General features: G+C 39.0%; 1 protein-coding gene across 1 annotated transcript in view; it reads right to left on the bottom strand.

Moving 5' to 3' along the window:
* LOC133446729 (polycomb group RING finger protein 3) overlaps positions 1-20,884 on the bottom strand; it is a 169,838-nt gene that overhangs the window by 63,717 nt on the left and 85,237 nt on the right. The window contains exon 2 of the mRNA XM_061724744.1: positions 14,344-14,450. Coding sequence (XP_061580728.1) covers positions 14,344-14,358 — 15 coding nt within the window. The 5' untranslated portion in view covers positions 14,359-14,450. The remainder of the gene's footprint in view (positions 1-14,343; positions 14,451-20,884) is intronic.

Raw genomic sequence — 20,884 nt, 5'->3', positions numbered from 1 at the left:
TCCGGAGGCCGAACCAGTGTACCAAAAATAACAACACGAGCGAACTTTCTAAGCATTTAAAGAGCCGTCAGGTGAAAAAGCAGGGATTATCTGGTGGACGGGGACGATGGATGAACCACAGCAAAAGTGCAGGGAGAACTAAGACTTTTTGTCTTTTAAGAAATAAGAAATTCCTCAGAGAGGAAGAGATCCAGCACAAAGACGGACAGACGGACAGAACCTGCATCACCAGCTCCTATAGTTGCTGGAAATTAGGGCTGGGGATCGATTCAAATGTCAAGATTCGATTCCGATTCTTAAGATTCAGAATCGATTATCAGGATTTGATCCGATCACGATATTGATTTGGGTTAATGTTATTAAAACAGTTTTTTGAGCTGTTGCATGAATTATATGACTGTAGTTCTGCAAAATATTACTACTAGTATTATATTGAGATTCAACAGCAAGTATTGCAGCTAATGATGCTGTAAGGACCAATCAGCTCCCAGAATGCTGATAGAACTGAAACAGAAACATCATGTGGGTCAGAATTACCAAACAGATCCAGGGAGGAAACAGAGACGGATGAAATCGGTTTTATTTTTTCCCACATTCCGTTTTTATTTGTTCTATTTTCGGTCTATTTTGGTTTTTAATTTTTGAGCATTTGGTTTTTAGCATTTTTTGCAAATGTAACCCCAAGATAGTATATAAAGTAATGAAATATAGACAATTTATGCAATTATAACCTAACACTTTAATGTTTTCATACTTTTAAACATATTTAAAGGCAAAAACATGGCACCAGTTATTCTCGTGTCCAACAAAACATTCCTTTTTTGGGGATAAACAAAAAAATAACCAAAAGTTGTTATGTAATGATGAAAAATAATAATACATAAAAAATAAGAGAAAAAAAAAAAAAAAAAAAAAAAATTGATCTTTAGACATATGAATCAATTTTTAGGAATTAATATGAGAATCGATTTAGAATTGAGAAATCGATTTTTTCAACACAGGCCTAGTTCTTCGCAGTTTTTCATTTATTTTGCCAATTTTTTCACCATTGCATAAATCAAATAAATTTGATTTAGGCATGCTTTTAAAAGAAATGGTAGAAAATATTTATTTATTTTCCAACAAAACATTCCTTTTTTGGGGATAAACAAAAAAATAACCCCCAAAAAATAATACATGAATGAATAAAAGAAAAAAAAAGAAAAAAAGAAGAAAAAAAAAATCGATCTTTAGACATATGAATCAATTTTTAGGAATTAATATGAGAATCTACTTAGAATTGTGAAATCGATTTTTTCAACACAGGTCTAATCATAAGTATAACAATACGAACAATATAAACTTATATTTAAAACATTAGGCATCACAATCTGCACGTTTTTTGTGCACGTTTGGAACATTAGGCCCCAGGTCTCCATCAAGGAAACTCAGGAAGTTTGATACTTTATCACCCGTGTTTCAGTCAGACAACGTCACCAGAACCCCAGGAAGTTTGATACTTTATCACGTGTGTGCCAGTCAGACAACGTCACCAGAACCACAGGTGAGTCATTCCTGCAGAAACAACTCGTGACTCACGTTAAAACCACCAGTGAAGCCAGATCTTAGTCTTCGGTTCAGCGTGTACGAGCAGAGAACAGACACGCTGGGACAGGACCGGCCCTGGCCGACGTGAACGTGAACCACCACGGTGCTTTTATTAGTCCGGGGGAAAACTCTAAGATTGATAACTCTGCTCACGCTTCCGGGTAAAGTTTGACAACCTTATTTTTTTGTTAGAAGGAACCCCTAGGAGGAATAATAGGGTGTTTCATCTTGGATTGTTTTGCTGGTGACCACTGGAGGCGCTGTAACATTCAAATACTCAATTCATGCATATGGTCACAATAATGGTCCAAATGTACAGTTTATGCAAAATCTTCAATGTTCAAGATTTTATATTTAGGGAAATGGATAAAACATTGTATTGAAAAAACGATTCATGATGTTATAATGACCAGGATTTTTTTTTTTTTTTTTTTCATTGTCTTTTTTTCTTCTGTGCATGATGCTTTTCTTTCTTTTTAGCTACTTTTATTATTGACTCACTTGTCTTTTAATTACTTTTATATTGATATACTTTTATATGTCAAGAAGGGTATACACTGTATATATGTATTATTGTTGTCATTAGTATTATTATTGTTATTGCTATTTTTATTCTTTTATATATTGGATATTCTTATATTGCAAGAAGGGGCCGGACTAGATAAGCATTTGCTTCTTCCTGTCCCTTCTTGAACAAAACTGGTTGTGTTTTATTATTGTTGTTGATGCATGGTGTTTTTTTTTATTTTATTGTTTTGTTCAAGATGAATAAAGATCAAATCAAATCAAATAAAAAAAAAAGCTTTTTTTTTTTTTTTTTTTTAAATTGTATTGCTATATTTTGTCAAATATTGGTTAAAAAATATGACTTTTTTTAATAGACGTTTTTAACACACACATTATAAGCATCTTTTTTTTGCAGTGAAACACATTTTCTATTAAAAGGTCAAATACGTCTATTAAAAAGTGATATTTTGTATCCAATATTGGCTAAAATATTACAATATGATTCATAAAGGCTTTTTTAGTATTGTTTTATCTATTTCCTTAGATATACAATGTTTTAATCTTGACAATTATGCATATAAATTGTACAGGTTGACCAAAACTGACCATATGGCTGAATTAAGAACTTGAATATTCTAGCGCCTCTAGTGGTCACCAGCAAAACAATTCAAGATAACACCCCTAAAATTCCTTCTATAGATTTGTTCTAACAAAAAAAATAGGTTGTCAAACTTTACCCAGACATGTGAGCAAAAGTCTTAACGGAGGTTTTTCTAAAGTTGCCCCTTGACTTTATTCTGGGTCTGAAACTCGGCCCGCGAGCCGACGCTCACCTCGTCTTTGAGCTCAGGAGTGTAAAACATTAAAGCCAAAAGCATGTTTGTGGGTGTAACGGCCGCTGGACGAGCTCCAAGTCGTTTTAATAAAGTCTTTAAATCTCTATAGGACCACTTTAATAAAACATGAGCCACTATGCTCTTAGCATTCTGTCTTAACAAGCTGCTTAACAACAGTTCCCCTGGAAATCATCACCGCTCTCCCTCCCCCCTCACATCACCGCCAGATTTACAAATCAATAACATCTTTAGGACGTCTTGATCAGTAAGTGAATCCATCCCGAGGAGGAGGAGGAGGAGGGGGGGGGGGGTTTACGGAGGAGCTGCTTCTCCTCGTGGGAGTCACATTACGCCTCATTTCAAACTGCATTAAAAGCAAATATACCCGTCGTTACTAAAAGAAGAAAAGAGAGATTAGTGCTCATCTGACATGAATCATAAATGCACTAAACTGCAACAGCTGCGGCGCATGCCTGATTTAACCGGCGGCTCTGAGGCTCCAGCCGTCTCCACGTCCTCCTCCCTCCGTCTCCTCCAGGACCAGTGGAGCAGGAGACGAGGGACGGAGGGATGGAGGGATGGAGGAGCTGGGAAACCAGCCGACCAGCAGTGACTGCATTTCCATGCATCAATAACCCTTTTAAAACCCGAATATTGGCAATAACCCGAATTTGCACGGCCATGTAAACACCAATAACCCCTTTGAATAACCAGAATTTGCTCATATTCAGGTTTTTAAAAACCCCAATATGACCCCTGGGTTACTCCTTTTAAAACCTGAATATTGGGTCATGTAAACACCAAACAGAATATCCCCATCAAACGGAACAGGAATGTGTTTTCTGCACATGTTCTGTTCACAAGGAATCCTGGTCTTTTGAGTCCAGGAAGTTCTTCTAAACACGGAGAAACAAGACCAGGAGGAGACTAATCACTTCATAAATGTAATGAAGGATATGAACATTTCTGCATTTGTAGACGGTAGAAAGTACCGGGGTAGAAGATTTACAAGAAGGAGAGAGAAAAGTTGCTGAAGCAGCATTTGTTTTGAATTTGGATACAGGAAGAAGAAGCAGAAATGACGGTAATTGCGTCATCACGTTCTCCGTGCGTCGCTGGTTTGATCCAGATATCCTGAATGATTAATTACCATGGAAACGGAATATTCTCAATGTTTCATTAACCGGAATATTAGCAATAACCTGAATTTTGACTGCATGTAAACGTAGTCACTGACTAAGGGCCAGTTCCAATCCCCCCCTAGTCCTACTTTTCAGTCCTACCCCTACATTTTGGTGTGTATGAATCTAGTCCTTCACAGTGAGGGATTTCAGATACTGACTCACCGACCGAGGGCCAGAGAAGATTTCCCAGAATGCTTTACGTCATCATTTGCAGACTGAATCAAACAAAAAAACATGGCGGACATTCCTTATTTTTAGTGAATAAAATCAATATTTTGAGTTAGTTTCTGCATAAAAATGCGTTTTGATTACATTTCTAGCGAGAAATATATATTTTACTTTCATAATATTCACTCAGTGAATGTACATAATCACTCGCTTGCTCGTTGTTGCGAAGATCTCGCCAGAATAAAGGCTGATTTATGGTTCCGCGTTACACCAACGCAGAGCCTACGGCGTACGTTACGCAGCGATGCGCGCCGTACACCGTAGGTTCTGCGTTGATTTAACGCAGAACCATAAATCAGCTCCCGAGCCGGCGACTCTTCTCATCCCTGAAAACATCAGATCAAATTTCTTAACAGGCGTTATTTGGATAAACTGAGCCCAGGTTGGGGATCTTAACGGTTACTTTTACGCCTGAAAAAATATTAAAACTTAATAAAGTGGCATATTAACAGCGCTACAGCAGAAATTAAAACAGCTTTTATCTCTGGGCTTCCTGATATGGTGTGACGTTTGTGCAAACGTAACTACGCAGTCGCTTACGTACCTGAACGTAAACCACGCAGTGACGTAGCAAGTGGTGTCCCAATCCCTAGGGAACATTACAAGGACCCTAAAGTCTGTGGCTTCATTTTTAGGGCTAGTGGCAGAAAGTAGGGGGGGATTGGCCCTAAAGCTGAAGTGAGGCTCCACGGTCCGTGTACTTCGCGGCCATCCGTTTTTTGTTTTGAAATGACAAAATAAAAATAGAGAAATAATCCAAAATAATCTGTTTCCCATCTTTTGTTTTGATAATAAAAAACGGAAAACTGATCGTTATCCGTTATCCGATTTCATTGATGTGTTTGAAAATCGAAATTGGGAATTAAAACAGCGAGTGGAAAACTCTTTTCTCTATTTCCTATTCATTTCCAACGGGGGGGCAGTATGTTAGAGTTCAGTACAAGTTATTGATTATTGATTGGAAGCTGCAGCTGAACGGACTGTCACAACATCACTGCAGTTTCATGACGGAGTGAAGACAGATTACAGATTAAACTCATGTTTCACTCCCAGGTTTCATATTCGATTTATTTTCTGTTTCAACATTAAAAAAACCTAAAACTGTTAATTTTCAATCTGATCAACAAAAGAACCAGAAACAACTTTCTTCATTTATTACTGCGCATGTGCAGTATTCTTATATCCCCCCATGTGTCCAATCCTTGTTTTCAGTTTCCTTGGAAACAAATAGGAAATAGAGAAAAGAGTTTTCCACTCGCTGTTTTAATTCACAATTTCGATTTTCAAACACATCAATGAAATCGGATAACGGATAACGGATAACGATCCGTTTTCCGTTTTTTATTATCAAAACAAAAGATGGGAAACAGATTATTTTGGATTATTTCTCTATTTTTATTTTGTCATTTCAAAACAAAAAATGGATGGCCGCGAAGTACACAGACCCTCCACGTTGTGCAGCACCGTGAACCTTTCCAGCGAAGGTTTTGCTGCTCTTGTGCAGCTGAACAGTGAAGGCTCACGAGGAGCTCCAGGTGATCCAGGTGATCAAAAACCTGCCCTCGCCGCAGGAATAAAAGCTGAAGATCGGCCTCCTGTTGCAGGATTCCTTTAATTATCTCCCAGTGACATTAAAGCAGAGGGGACACATTACGAGTGTGAAAGAGAAGAAAATAACAGTTTTTCTTTCAATAAATTCCCCATTCAAACTGTTCAAACCAAGCAGCAAGTCTGAAGCATTAGAAGTAAAAAAATGAAGCACTAGTAATATTTATATGTTTTAATGATACCTTTAACACGGTTACTCAAGCGGCTAAATGCACCTACATGAAGAATCTGTTCACACAAAAAATCATTAGAGAATATCTGGAGAAATGTGACTTTTATCAGAGCAGAGGATGAAACGAGGAACTGGATTCACTTTAATGAAGCTGTTTTATTCCCCAAAGAGGACAAGCATTTAATGATCAACAGGAACTTAAATTGATCTGGAGAATGAATGGACATAAAAAAAAAAAAATCTATTCCTTCTTGATGAAACCATCTTTTGCAAAATATGGAAAACCAACATCAACGTAAAGAAACTATGATTGTTGGTCCAAGAGTTGGTAGTAACAAGTTACATTTACTCCGTTACATTTACTTGAGTAAGTTTTGGGAAATGTTGTACTTTTAGGAGTAGTTTTGAATCACTATACTTTTTACTTTTACTTGAGTAGATTTGTGAAGAAGAAACTGTTCCTCTTCCTCCGCTACATTAGGCTACGTTGAGCTGTTACTTTTCTTTTATCCCTTTTATCCACGTACGCGTCAATCTCATGACATCACTGGGTGATTCTTTGGTAAAAATGTTAGTTTTTGCATGTTTTGTCACATTTACACAGACTCAAACACACACAGAGTTTCTATGAGTTCATGTTTGTTCTAGTTCTGCCGGTTAAAAAAGAAAAGTACAAAGGATTGACATTTTGTGCTACTTGTGCTTAATTTATTTTTTTATTCTGTTATTTTATTTATTTTATCATTTATTAAAGTACTTGAATTTACTTTAAGCTTATTTTAATTTAAGCTATTTTTTATTTTTTATTAATCTTAATTTATTTTATTATTTTATTGATTTAATTTTCCTGAAGATGATTATTTTGTACTTTTGTCTGTTTGAATGGTTGTGTTAAAAAAATAAATCAGACGTTACTCAACAGTTACTCAGTACTTGAGTAGTTTTTTACTTTTACTCAAGTAATTATTGGGATGAATACTTTTTACTTCTACTTGAGTCATATTATTCTGAAGTAACAGTACTTTTACTTGAGTACAATGTTTGGCTGCTCTACCAGCTCTGGTTGGTCCAGACTAGAGTCTCCTTTACCGTCTCCTTTAGCTCGTATTCGCTCACGCCGAACCCCCCGCGGTCCCTGACAGGATAAAGTGTTCATGAATGATAGATGGATGTTCCTATTTCCCCCACATTTAAATCCATCACAACATGAAGCAGTTCAGTTTAAATCTGCAGCTGTATGATCTCATTTTCATACGATTTGTGGTTATGATACCACGAAATAGAAATAGTTGAGTCTTACAAATATTTAGGCACTATTATTGACAACAAACTGTCATTTGGGAAAAATTCAGACTCGCTATATAAGAAAAGCCAGCAGCGCCTTTTCTGTCTCCGAAAACTTTCTAAATACCAGGTCGATTCTTCCCTGATGTCTATGTTTTATCGTTCTTTTATCGAATCTGTCATCACTTTTTCTTTCATTTGTTGGTTTCAATCCTTAAAAGTCAAAGACAGAAACTTGCTCAATAAGGTTGTCAGTCTAAGCAGCAAAATAATCGGGTCGGCTCAACAAAAATTACAAGAACTTTATAACAAACAGCTGATCAAGAAGGCAAACTCCGTATTGTCTGATTGCTCACATCCCTTACATCAACAGTTTCAGTTTCTACCATCAGGTACACTGCTTAGACTCCCTTTTGCAAAGACTAACAGATACAAACACTCCTTTGTTCCCTCCGCTATTGTTCTTTTAAATGCAGGAAGGAAAAGGTAGTGGGTGAAAAGGTAGTGGGATGGAAAAGGTAGTGGGGGAAGCTTAAGTCTATACTATTATTGTAATTCAGTATGTATATTTTGTATATTTTATAATTTAGTATGTATATTTAGTATGTATATTTTATGTATATTTACCCATTGTGTGCTTCTCTTGTTGCGAAACTAATCGCCCCCTTGGGGGACAAATAAAGTAATTGATTGATGATTTGTTTTTACTGAAGGAGGAAAAAAAGAGAAGAAATTTGATATCAGCATCCTCTTGAAACCAAGTTGAAGAAATCAGCCGCTGACGGACGAGAGTAAAGTATCAGAGAGACAAAACAACTGCAGCAAAACTGATCTGAGTAGCTCCAGAACAACAACAACAATTAAAGCTGCAAGCAGCGATGAACGGTCCTCCACCCTCGTGCACGTTCAGGCTGCAGTGGAAGCTTGTATGACTTGATGTAGATTCTTCAGAACTGGACATTTAGTGGATGACACCACCCACGACTCTCTGTATCAAACCATTCAAAAGTTATGCCAGAGAAAAGTTTTCTAGGGGGCACTGTTGAGCCGTTAGGCCACGCCCATTAATGCAAACCATGAAATATCAAATTTATCACCAGGCCTGGCTTGCATGCAAAATTTGGTGACTTTTGGAGAACTATCAAATATGGACCAATCAGATGAAGGGGGGGTGCGCTTGTTGGCGTCTAGCGTCGCCACGGTAACACTTTTGAAAGAGAAAAGTAATGCGCGTAGTTGCAAGATGGAGACGCACATTTTGATGTATAACACACCTGGGTGCACGTTACGGTTCGGGCCGTATTAATGACTGAAGGAATGGCATAAATTGCGCCAAAATTATGCGATTAATTCAGAATGTTCAAAATGGCCGACTTCCTGTTGGGTTTCGGCCATGGCGCCAAGAGACTTTTGTTTTAGTTGCGACATGATACAGGTGTGTAGCGATTTTCGTTCATGTACGTCAAACCGTATTGTGGGGCTTGAGGCGCAAAGTTTTTTCTGTCTGAACCAACCAGATGAAGGGGAGGTGTGCTTTTTGGCATCTAGCGTCACCACGGTAACGCTTTTGACTGAGAAAAGTAATGCGTGTAGTCGCAGGATGGAGACGCACATTTTGATGTATAACACACGTGGGTGCACGTTACGGTTTGGGCTGAATTAACTGCCGAAGGAATGGCATAAATTGCGCCAAAATTACACAATTAATTCAAAATCGCCGACTTCCTGTTTAGTTTGGGCCATGGCGCCAAGAGACTTTTCTTTAAGTTGCAACATGATACAGGTGTGTAGCGATTTTCGTGCATGTACGTCAAACCGTATTGTGGGGCTTGAGGCACAAAGTTTTCCGGGGGGCGCTGTTGAGCCGTTAGGCCACGCCCATTAATGCAAACCATTAAATATCACATTTTTCACCAGACCTGGATTGGTGCAAGATTTGGTGACTTTTGGGGACGTTTAGGCGGAAAAAGGCCCTCCTTTCATCAGAATAAAGAAAGAATAAAAAAGAAATGAAAAATTCCTACAGATACAATAGGGCCTTCGGGCTGTAAGTGCTCGGGCCCTAATTACAACAACAACAGTAAGGGATAAACGATCCAATGATAATAAACTTCTAAAGTTATAATTTCCATAGACTGAGTTGGGGCGACTCGTACTCGAGGGGGCAAATAAAATCATAGTGTTGTAAAAAATACCAAACATCCGCGCTTGTAGGGAACTTGTTACCACGGCAACGGGATCAGAAAACCATGCAAATGCAACTCATCTGTTGTTTCATCTAAAGGCCTAAACTTTACGTCCCTGAATAAAAGCTAACGAACTTGAAAGCCTGCACGTTTTGTACATCAAGCGTTACTTTGATGGGGAAGCGGGAGCTTCAACCCGAGCTCCCAACATCAAAAGTTAAAGAGATGCTGAGGTTGTTTTTTTAAAATCGGGTGATTCACGGGGCAAAAGCCACTCCTAAGAACGTAGAAAACATCTTTTTTCAACAAAATTAGTCTACTTTTTGTATAATGGCTGGATTATTTGGCTACCTTTGAGAACTCTAGTTAATAAAATAGTTTCTACCCCTTTGGCGAGAGATTTCTTTGCCTAATGTGAGACAATGTGACTATATTTAGGAATAAAAGGCTTATTTATGGAGGGCTGTGTTTGCAGCGCCGCTCTGAACCAACAAACCAAACAAAATAATTACCCACAACTCTCTTTTGCACCGATTAAAATACGTGTCACTGATTTAAGTACACTGGTAAGTAACTTAGAGCAAGAAAACATTTATTTTTTCTAAAGATACGCAGCGGAAAAAGGATCACAAGACGTTTGATGCGGAAAATGTGACTTTTTCTCTATTTTCAGATTTAACTTTGTTGCTCTCCTAAAAAAGATGATTAAACATTTTATTTTCTCATCTAACTTTGATAAAAAAAATGTATCATCATTAACCGTTATCGTTGTAGCAAACTGTAGTTTCATCTTATTTCTAAAGTAGAAAAACAATCTGCCCAACAGAACAACCTTGTCAGAGAAACACATTTTATTTCCTTTTTACACTCTTTTTAAATTCAATTCTGTATTCATTTTTTTTTAATTTTCACAACTAATTAGCTGGAACAAAGAATGGCCTTGATTTTTTTTTTTTTTTTTAAAGCAATTTCAATTAAACTTCACACATTTGTTTTTTAGTTTGGTTTAACGGAAGAACTTCTGTTCATCACAAATCCTTTAAACCAGGGGTCGGCAACCCAAAATTTTCAAAGAGCCAAATTGGACCAAAAACACAAAAAACAAATATGTCTGGAGCCTCAAAAAATGAAAAGTCTTGTATCAGAATTAGAATGAAGAAACACATGCTGCATGTTTCTGTATTAGTTAGAACTGGCTACTCGGCTGCAAATGTAGCTGCTAATGTCTTTACACGTTACTCTTTTTGTTACGCAAATCTATGGAAGAGAATCAGGGCCAGGCAGGACAAAAATAAAAATAATATTTTAGAGGAGGAGGATTTTTTTTTCATTATGCATTTCGAGAAAAAGTCGAAATGTCGAGAAAAAAGTCTAAAATGTTGAGAAAAAAGTAAAGATTTTGTGGAAAAAAGTCAAAATTTCATGAAAAAAGTGAAACTATTGAGAGAAAAGTCAAAATGTTGAGAAAAGTTAAAATTTCGTGAAAAAAGTTGAAATGTTGAGAAAAGTCAAAATTTTGTGAAAAAAGTTGAAATGTTGAGAAAAAAGTCGAAATGTCAAGAAAACAATAAAATTGTCGAGAAAAGGTTGAAATGACATTTCGACTTTTTTGTCGACATTTCAACTTTTTTCTCAAAGTGCATAATGAAAAAAAAATCTTCACCTCTCAAATATTTTTTCTCCTGCACGGCCCTGATACTCTGATAACAGAAATGTTGAAATGTAATTTATTTTACACATTGTTAAGAATGTTTGTGTCATGTTTTCCTACAGAAACCACATTAAAACTAAAAATATATTTCCCTCCCCATCTATTTCTACTTTCAAAAATTTTTGAAAAAGCTCCAGGAGCCACTAGGGCGGCGCTAGAGAGCTGCATGCGGCTCTAGAGCCGCCAGAGGGTTGCCGACTCCTGCTTTAAACCCTTCAAATATAAAGAGAAAAACTGAGTTGGGCTTTAAATTTCACCTTCTTTCTCAAATAAAAACTGGGGGCCGTATTCGAGGATCCGTCACTAGTTACACACCGTAATGAGTGAATCAGTTGCAAAGAGGAGGAAAGCGATCCAAGCCGTTTCTCTGCTTTTAAGTGTATTTCCTATTAGGAATGGGTGATATTTTACCGTGCACGATAAACCGCCAAAAAAATTCCCCACGGTAAGAATTTGTAAATTCACGGTAAAAAGGATAAATTCCTGTTGATGACGTTTTTGTGTAACAAACATGTTTGAAGGCGGATCTGAGAGCGAGGAGCTCGTTGTTAAACGAGGCTCCAGCTCCGTTATCTGGAACTGGTTTGGATTTAAAAAGAGACGAGGAGCAAACGTCATCTATTATGTGCAGAGTCTGCAAAAACAGAAGGAAATGGTTGTTACATTTTCATATAACGTTTGACTATTACGAAAGAAAATTGCAATAGAATCTAATTTGTGGCATGTTCCAACCACAGGTTAAAATGAATCACTGATTGGGTTTTATTGTCAGTGAACTTTTATTTATTCGTCCTGTTTCTTTATTTATCAGGTTGTATTTTTTTCTACTTTGTGATTTTATAAGCTAAGAAAACTTGAAGGACAAGGTACTTTTGCTGTTTGCTTTTACTGTTATTCCACTGTTTAAGCCATACAGTTTGAATAAATGTTGAATCTGTTCTTACATTTAAAACTTGTTTCATTTGAGTCATTAGAGTTTTGCAGTACAGGTGTACTAATTTAATTGGTTTTTATCAATTCAATGTAATTGGTGTAGTTTAGTATTTAGTATCTTTTAGAGCAGTGTTTTGGCTCCAAAGACTGAATGTGGTGATAGATTTATAGTTACAAAGGTGGAGTTGAATTGGTATGTTTTTTTTTATCGTCATTTTTATCTTTATCGGGATAAATACCAGAAATGATCATGATACATTTTTTAGTCCGTACCGCCCATCCCTATTTCCTATAAAGCAGCTTTCCCGTTGGGTGGGAAAGGCGGCTGGCGGAGCAGGTGCTGGGTCGACGGAGCGCCCGACCGACCGGGAGGAGACGATCAGACGATCCTCAACAACCGCACTGGCTGATCGGATCAGTGAATCAGTGAATCAGACGACAAAAGTCTGTTATTTAGAGGCTTAAACCGGTTCTGAAATCCTTGTTCAGCCAAAAACCACACAGAGTGTGCGGATATGGAGACAGACAGGAAATGGTTCAGACCATGTTTTTCAAAACAAACCGGGAACCGAGAAAATGTGGTTTTAAGTTTGTTTTCAAAGTTTTGACTGGAAGTCTGAACTGAAATATTCTTAAGCTTCAGCCTCGTCTTGCATGACCAACCTATTAATCACCTCGCCCCACATCCGCCTAAATGTCTGGAATCTAGAAGACCATTTTGTTTAGGTTTAGGTGTGTCAAAGACTGGAATAGTTGGTACCAGATTGCAAACAACTGTAGGTCCTTATCCATCTTCAAAAGTCTCAAGAGAACATTTAATTCAACAGTGTGGCCAAGAAAGCTCTTGCTTTTCCCACTGTTAATGTTTCTTTTGTACTTCATATTCTGTGTTGACACTTGTTCAGCATAATATTCATGTTTTCATGATCATGTGATCATAGGTCTACAGTAATTTTTATTTTCATTCATGTTCTGCATGCAATCTTTATGATGTATTTTTTTTTTTAATTTTATGATTTTGTATCCTCATAACTATATTGTTAAATATGGCTTGCTCGCTCCTCCCTGCACAGTTTTATTTTAACTGCACTTATTTGTGTGATGTTATTTTTATTGTATGTGCAAAATAAACTAAAATAAAACTAAACTTAATCCTTGTTTTTAATTGACATATCGTGAAAACCTGCTGAAATTATACCTTAAAGGGATTGTGACATGAAAAACAAATTTTTCTTGATTTTTTGTGTTTTGTTGGGTGTCTTGACATCAATTACACCCAAAAAACAACGAACTTTTAACATTCAGTGTATTGTGTGCTTTCTGGGATTTTCCGCATAACTATGCAAAAACGGCGCATGTGGTTTGGTGGCGGGCCGTTACGTAACGGCCCGCTAAATCACCGCCCCCTCCACCCAGCTCCCTGCCTCCGCTCCTCTCCAGCGCACCATAAAGGCTGATTTATGGTTCCGCGTTACACCGACGCAGAGCCTACGGCGTAGGGTTACGCGGCGACGCGCACCATACGCTGTACCCTACGGCGTAAGCTCTGCGTCGATTTAACGCGGAACCATAAATAAGGCTTAACACGGAGCTGTTTACAGCCTCTTCTGTTCTCATCAGCGGAGGAAAACTGCTAAGAAGACCCGCGGCCACTGACTGGACTTAAGATAAGGGGACACTTTATTTACATGCCTTTATTTTTATGATTGTTTGCTGTGGTTCGCCCTCCTGCTCTTCCGTGCATGCTTCGCCTGTCGCTCCGACGCCGCTGTGAGCGTATGGCTGGAGGAGGAGGAGGTTTGGAGGAGGAGCGGAGCAATGATTGACAGGAAAGGGGGGAAAGGAAGCATTTTTCACGGGGCAAAAAAACACTGTAATAAAAAGCCAGGAAAAGAGTACTAGAGTGAAGTTTTTCTTGTTACACTCTTTTAGACACATTTGAGGGATGTTGGCCAAGACTTTTAATAGTGTTAAAAGCATGTTAAAAATGATGTCACAATACCTTTAAGTTGTTTTTTTTGTCTCAATACCTCCAGTTTTAACCCTTTCCAGCCAGAGTGAATCCCTTCACAACAACAACAGTAACAGTAACAGTAACAGGTCTTACCCCGAGGACCGCCATGCGTGGACCGTGATGGAGCAGCAGCCACGTATCGTCCTGTGGTTGTAGCAGATGCTGTTAGCTGCTCATCATGGAGAGCCTCTCATCGAAGCCTGGGAACCAAAGAGAAACAATATTTAATCGATAAGACGATTCATTATGAAACTTCAAAAATATTAAAAAACACAAGTCAGAGCTGGGACGTGAGGTGAAAGTGACGTGAACAGTGGCGACTTGTCAATAGGGGGCGCTAGGGCGCCGCCCCATTGAAATTACAGGGGAAAAAAAAAATATATATATATTTATATATATATATATATATATAGACACAATACACATAAATTCCGCAATAAGAAGTAATTATCACATCTGTACACTCATTTATTCATTCACACACGCACTAATATACTTGGGAAACAGTTAGGCACCAAATATAATATATTTAATTTTCTCAGATGGCAAAAATAAGAACTTTATTGATCCCACATAGGAGTAATTCATGTTATAAAAGCTATAGAGAACAAGGTAGTGCCGAAAAACAATATATATCCCCCCTCACAAAAATAAGAGAAATAGAGAAACATATTTTCTCATCAACAAAACATATTTAAAATTTTTCAAATAACAAAATAACATATTTGAATAATTTTTCAGACAATATCTGTCAATATCTCTATATAATAACTGAAAAAAATCTGAAAAATGGTTCAAATATGTTATTTTGTTACTTGAAAATGTTTAAATATGTTAATGTAAAATATGCTACATGTATATGTATATGTAGCATATGTAATAAAAAATAACTAATAAGTTTATAGTTGTGTTGTAATCCCCCAAAAATATTTTATCACCAGCCGCCACTGGACGTGAACTGAACTGTAGCCACAGTACGACATAAACAGTAGTCAACTAGTACATAAAAAGCACTTACTGAACATTAAAGTGATTGTATTATAATTTAAAACCTCACAAGAGCTTAAGAGAGCAGAAACAGAGATTCTTGGCAGCAGCATTAAACACATGTAGGTGGATAAAACTACTGAGTAATGTCCTTTACTCCAGACGTGAGACACGAGACGGCACCGAGCAGAATCTCATGTACCGGTCGGGCGTGAGTTTTAAATTCCACGCACGCTTTTGGGCACGGGTGACTGTTCACGCCGTCACTTAGCGTGATTCATTGTTCAAGTGCAGGAGTCGACCTCTCCAGTCGTGTTGAGAGAGGGAACGTGAGGTGGAACGTACAACCTCCTCCTCCTCCTCTCACACTCTCTTTTCTTTTTAAGACAGTATCTTCAGAGCCTGCGGTCAGGACGGCGAGGGCGGCCGGCCCCCGTCTGCCCACCAGGCTGTGAAATCAGTCCCGGTAGTTGACGGAGATTACACACGGTGAACAGAACTGGTAACTGAGTCACACACGAGTCGCTCACCGGGGTTTCCACAACACCACTCTGGTAACCAAACCTTTTACAGAACACGTGTGCCCGTTGAGACTGAACTGAAGTCACACTGAGGACAGTGAGTTGCTGATCATTTTTGGACTCAGTCATTCTTTTCTTTCATGATGTAAGAAGAGATAGAAAAAAAAACAAAAAAACTTTCAAATGCTGAAGTAAGCAACTAGGGCTGAACGATTTTTGAAAATAATCTAATTGCGATTTTTTTCCTCAATATTGCGATTGCGATTCAATATGCAATTATTTTTTCAAGGTCCTGTTCTTTTGTATTTTTCAACTACACAAGCAATAGATCAGTCTGTTTTATAATAAACAATGTCAGATTTATTTAAAGCACAGATTACAACAATAAAGAGAACAAATCTGTGGCTTTAACACGTCTACACACGTCTGTACCGAACCCAATCACACGACATCAAACCGGGTTAAACTTTAGCCAAAACGAGGCGTAGTTTAATAGAAAAACACAGTAAAACTCCCACAGGGAACTCAGAACTTCTTCACAAATAACTCAAAAATCACAGGGAGAAAAAAAAACACCAGTAAACTAAGAAACAAACCAACAAAGCTCAGAGTTAACAAAACGAACCAGCAATGAACAACTGGCAGCCCCGCTCTTTAATTTCTCCTCCTGATGAGCTGACGAGCTGCAGGTTTAAGGCTGATTTATGGTTCTGCGTTACACCAACGCAGGGCCCATGCCGTAGGTTACGCGGTACGCGCACAGTACGGCGCGCGTCGCCACGTAGCCTACGGCGTAGGTTACGTGACTGGTCAAGTCGCAGCCTTTCGCGATATTATCGCAAATGCAATTAATCGTTCGGCCCTATAAGGAACTAAAATCCCCACGATTGAAGATAAATGAGGCTAGGCCTGCCCCCTTGAAGTCAACGGCTCGAGGCGTCAGTTGAGGATTCTGGCGTCGACGCCGATCCTTGAGTCGAGCCGTCGTTTTAGGGAAGGGAAGGGGGGGGGATGGTGCGCAAACTGCGCATGTGCAGTATCAGCAGGAGCTACATGTGAAGTGTGTTATGCGGTGAAAGAAAGCAGCAGCAGGTTAAAACATGGCGAGTAAGAAATCAAAGGTTTGGAAACATTTCCAAGTTGTGAAGGGTGACCCTAAAAAAGTACAGTGTTTGATGTGTAAGCAAGAATTTGCTCACCATTCAGCAACGACAACCATGGGAAACCATTTGGCGAGGGTAAGCAACAACCTGTAGCACTGGCATACAATTTCTCCCGTTTTGTGTGAAAATAAACGCACGACGCATTTTGTGTCACCAAGCAGTTTAATTATGGCCCTTTTCCACTAGTACCTACTCAGCGCTTCTACCCGCCACGCCCCCGTCTTGCTCTTTTCCACTACGGGCCGAGGCGGGTGGAGCCGAGTCAAGCAGATACTTTTTCTGCATCTATTCTGCTGAGGTTCTAAGCGTGCTGAGTCGGTCCTGTATCTGATGTCATCACAATACACTCCACCGATTGGTCGGGGGGCCGTCAGACGTTTGAATCAGGTTGAGTCAGCGCAAGAACGACTCGCGGCGATTTTATTATAAAGCGCAAAACGTCTGTTTGGTGATCCAACTCTGAGGTGCAGATGTTCATAAACCTGGTGGCTGAGGAGAGAATTAAAAAAGGGATGTAGACGGAGATAAGGAACGATCAGATCCCGCCCACTTCACCCCAACCCGCCCACTTCTCACCTGGCTGTGGAAAAACAAACGAGGACTAAGCGGGTGGAGGCGGTACGAGCCATCCCGAGGCGAGTCGGGCTGAGTAGGTACTAGTGGAAAAGCGCCATTATTGTCTACTATCGTCAATAATGATTGATGTCAGCAAGTCTCTCAAGTGGTGGTTTATAGATTTATTTCAATGTTCATGTTACTGTTGCATGCACTGTATGTTCACATGGTTTAAACAGCACTAGGGAAAAAAGCCAAATTGATAGGGAGGGGGGGGGGGGGGGGGGGGTTCTTAAAAAACGAGCCGTCGACGCGTCGCATTAAACTCCCCGACTGGAGGACATCCTGCGTCGGGGACGGCCCTAAATGAGGCCAACTTGAGCCAGGATCGTCTGATTTTCAGCTGGACCTGCCGACCTCGCTCTTTTGTCCTTATTTAAGTGAAAGCATCATGAAAATCCTGGCTCGTGATTGGCCCAGTCACGCCTTTGATGTGGACATTTTCAAAAGAGATCCAAAACTAACACTCTCATATGTATAGTGTGTTTAAAAATACATCTTTCAGCTCAGCCCTAATTTAAAAAACGCTTCACCCCAGCAGTTTATCGTGCTGTGTGTATTGATTTGGGAAGGATTTAAAAAGGTCAAGCTAAACATTAAGCCAGTTCATGAGATTAACTAATAGCATTAAAATATTTCTCCATACTGATTAGTTACTTTGTGGAAAAGCTGTGCATATTTCAGACTAAATGAAAGATTCAACAACCCAACAAATCTAACACACAGTGGATCTGAGTTTTGAAGTTGGAAACCGCTGCACTCTTGACTTTTAACCATTTACTGAAAGAAAAAAACAACAAAAAACTACTTTATTTCCAGTTGGGTGTCATCTGCACATCCAACTATCACCCACTCAAATTATTTTGAAAAAGTGTGCAAATAAGTGTCTTTTATCATGAACACAACTGAGTTTTAATTAATGTCTAAGAAATAATAATAAATGCAGTCAGGCATCCTTGAGGTGCATTTTCCTCTCAAAACAAGCCCAACACCTCCACATAAATGATTGCTAAACATCTCTAAGTTCATAATGGTAAGGTCCAGGGGCCTCATTTATAAAAGAGTGCGTAGGATTCAAACTAAAAGTGCACGTAAACCCAAATGCCGAAAATGGTGGGCGCAAAAAAAAATCCGGATTTATAAAACCGTGTGCACGCACATCTGCACGCAATGTTCTCTTTATAAATCAAAGTCCAGCTGGAAGGTTGCGCAGGTGAATCCGCCTCATATCCCGCCCTCTACACGCCCACTTTTTACCATAAATGGGCAATGCAAAGTAGTTCATGACTGTATTTGCATATGAATGAGCCTCCTGAGCATGTGCAGCAGCTCCTGCAGCCTGTTTGGGCGTCAGGATGAATGAGACGTGTCGAGCCACCGTGCCACTAAATTTCACGGAGACTGAGGTGGAGATGTTGTGGATGAGGTGGAGGACAGGAAAACCACATTATTTGGTGTTCACAGTAAAAGTAGAAAAAGTATATAAATAGTATAAAATAAAGCGAGTGAGTGGCAGCAGGTCGTTGCTGCGCTAAACGCCGTGAGTGTTACGGCGCAATTTCCACTGGGAACAGGGGGGACATGTCCCCCCCACTTTTCAAAATCATGTTTTTGTCCCCCCCACTTTTTACAGTTTAAAAACTAACGGTAGGCTCAGCCTGTAATTGCAAATCATCAAGACGGCCCGTCAGCCCCGCTCCCCCTCCTCCCCTCAGAGCTCCTCAAGGCTGATTTATGGTTCCGCGTCACACCAACGCAGAGCCTACGGCGTAGGCTCTGCGTTGGTGTGACGCGGAACCATAATTTAGGCTTACGCCCGCGCATAAAGGTTTCACGCGCGCGTAAAACTCATTCGTGTGTGTGTGTGTGTGTGTGTGTGTGTGTGTGTGTGTGTGTGTGTGTGTGTGTGTGTGTGTGTGTGTGTGTGTGTGTGTGTGTGTGTGTGTGTGTGTGTGTGTGTGTGTGTATATATATATATATATATATATATATATATAAAAAATAAAAAAAATCAGTGTCCATTTAGGGGCTCCGTGGAGTCCCTAAAGGCTCTACGGAGCCCCTCATTTGTTTCTGTCCTCAGTCACTCTACGGTTGGAAGCGGTGGGTGTAGGGCTGTTCGATTAATCGATTTTAAATCGTAATCGCGATTATGTAATTAGAACAATGTTAAAATGTGAAAATCGTAGAATCGATTTTTCATTTTTTTTTTTTTATTTATTTATTTTTTTTACCTTGTCTGCACACATATTAATGATTGATACCATATTAATGATTGATGGAAATACCTCTCAATACCTGCGACAAGTGCCCCATTGGAGAGGCTCTTTAGTGTAGGAGGGGGCGTTGTAACCATGGTGATAAACTAACATGCCACCGGTAGACCGGCTCGTGTTCGTTGCAAAAAACTTGCAAATGTGAATAGCAAATGTAATGACTGACATTACACACCTCTACCTCCTTCATGGGTTGATTATTATTTAGCATGCAAAGACCCAGTTTAGTTTAATTAGAAAATGTCTTGTTTTATTTAATTGGAAATATAACTTACTGTATGTTTGCAAGTGCTGATTTGCTGATTTTTTTTTTTCAGAGATAAAACTTTATATTATATTTTTTTTAAACTTTTTTTCAACTTATTTTACAGAGTTTTGTACTTTATTCATTCATTTTTGGTTTAATAAGAGCAAAGTGTGCACTTAAAGCCCAATGGGGCAAATGTTCAATAAAAAAACAGCAAATTGGAAATCATTTCTTTGCCTTTTGTCAATTCACAAAATAATCGTAATCGTAATCGAAAATCGGATTTTGAGAGAAAAAAAAAAAAAATCGAGATTTTATTTTTGGGCAAAATCGAACAGCCCTAGTGGGTGAAGGAGGTTCCCGGCGTGTCCTGCACCGCGGCTGCAGCAGCACCAGAGTCCTGACTGACGCTGAGCTTCAAACACAGAGGGACACGATCAGCGCTATTATATTATAAGTCTGATATGTGATGACATTAAGAGTATGCCATGAATCTGACTTCATTTCACCACCTCACCACCTGCGTCGCCTTTCCCCATGTCTTAAGTAAGTTCCTACGGGAGGGTCGGGGTTGGCGTAGGGATATGCAGATTTAAGGGTTAGTTTTTTCTTTTTAAATCCCAACCTTTGCGTAGAAGGTGGCGTGCGCATCTTTCAAGCCCAGTTTTGTGCGCAAGCAAGCTTTATAAATGAGGCCCCAGGTCTTTAAATGCCTCTGCAACTACTGCTCTTGCTGGTTGTGGGATATTTACTAGTTCTATCAAAATAAAAAAATATCTCAAAGGTGTGGGATGAAACGGAGGAACCATCTTTCCACATTAAACT

The sequence above is a fragment of the Cololabis saira genome, chromosome 7 (genome assembly GCF_033807715.1).
Source record: "Cololabis saira isolate AMF1-May2022 chromosome 7, fColSai1.1, whole genome shotgun sequence".
In the NCBI taxonomy this organism is placed as follows: Eukaryota; Metazoa; Chordata; class Actinopteri; order Beloniformes; family Belonidae; genus Cololabis; species Cololabis saira.
Note: the sequence above shows the minus strand (reverse complement) of the source record. Positions and strands in the feature narration are given on the sequence as shown.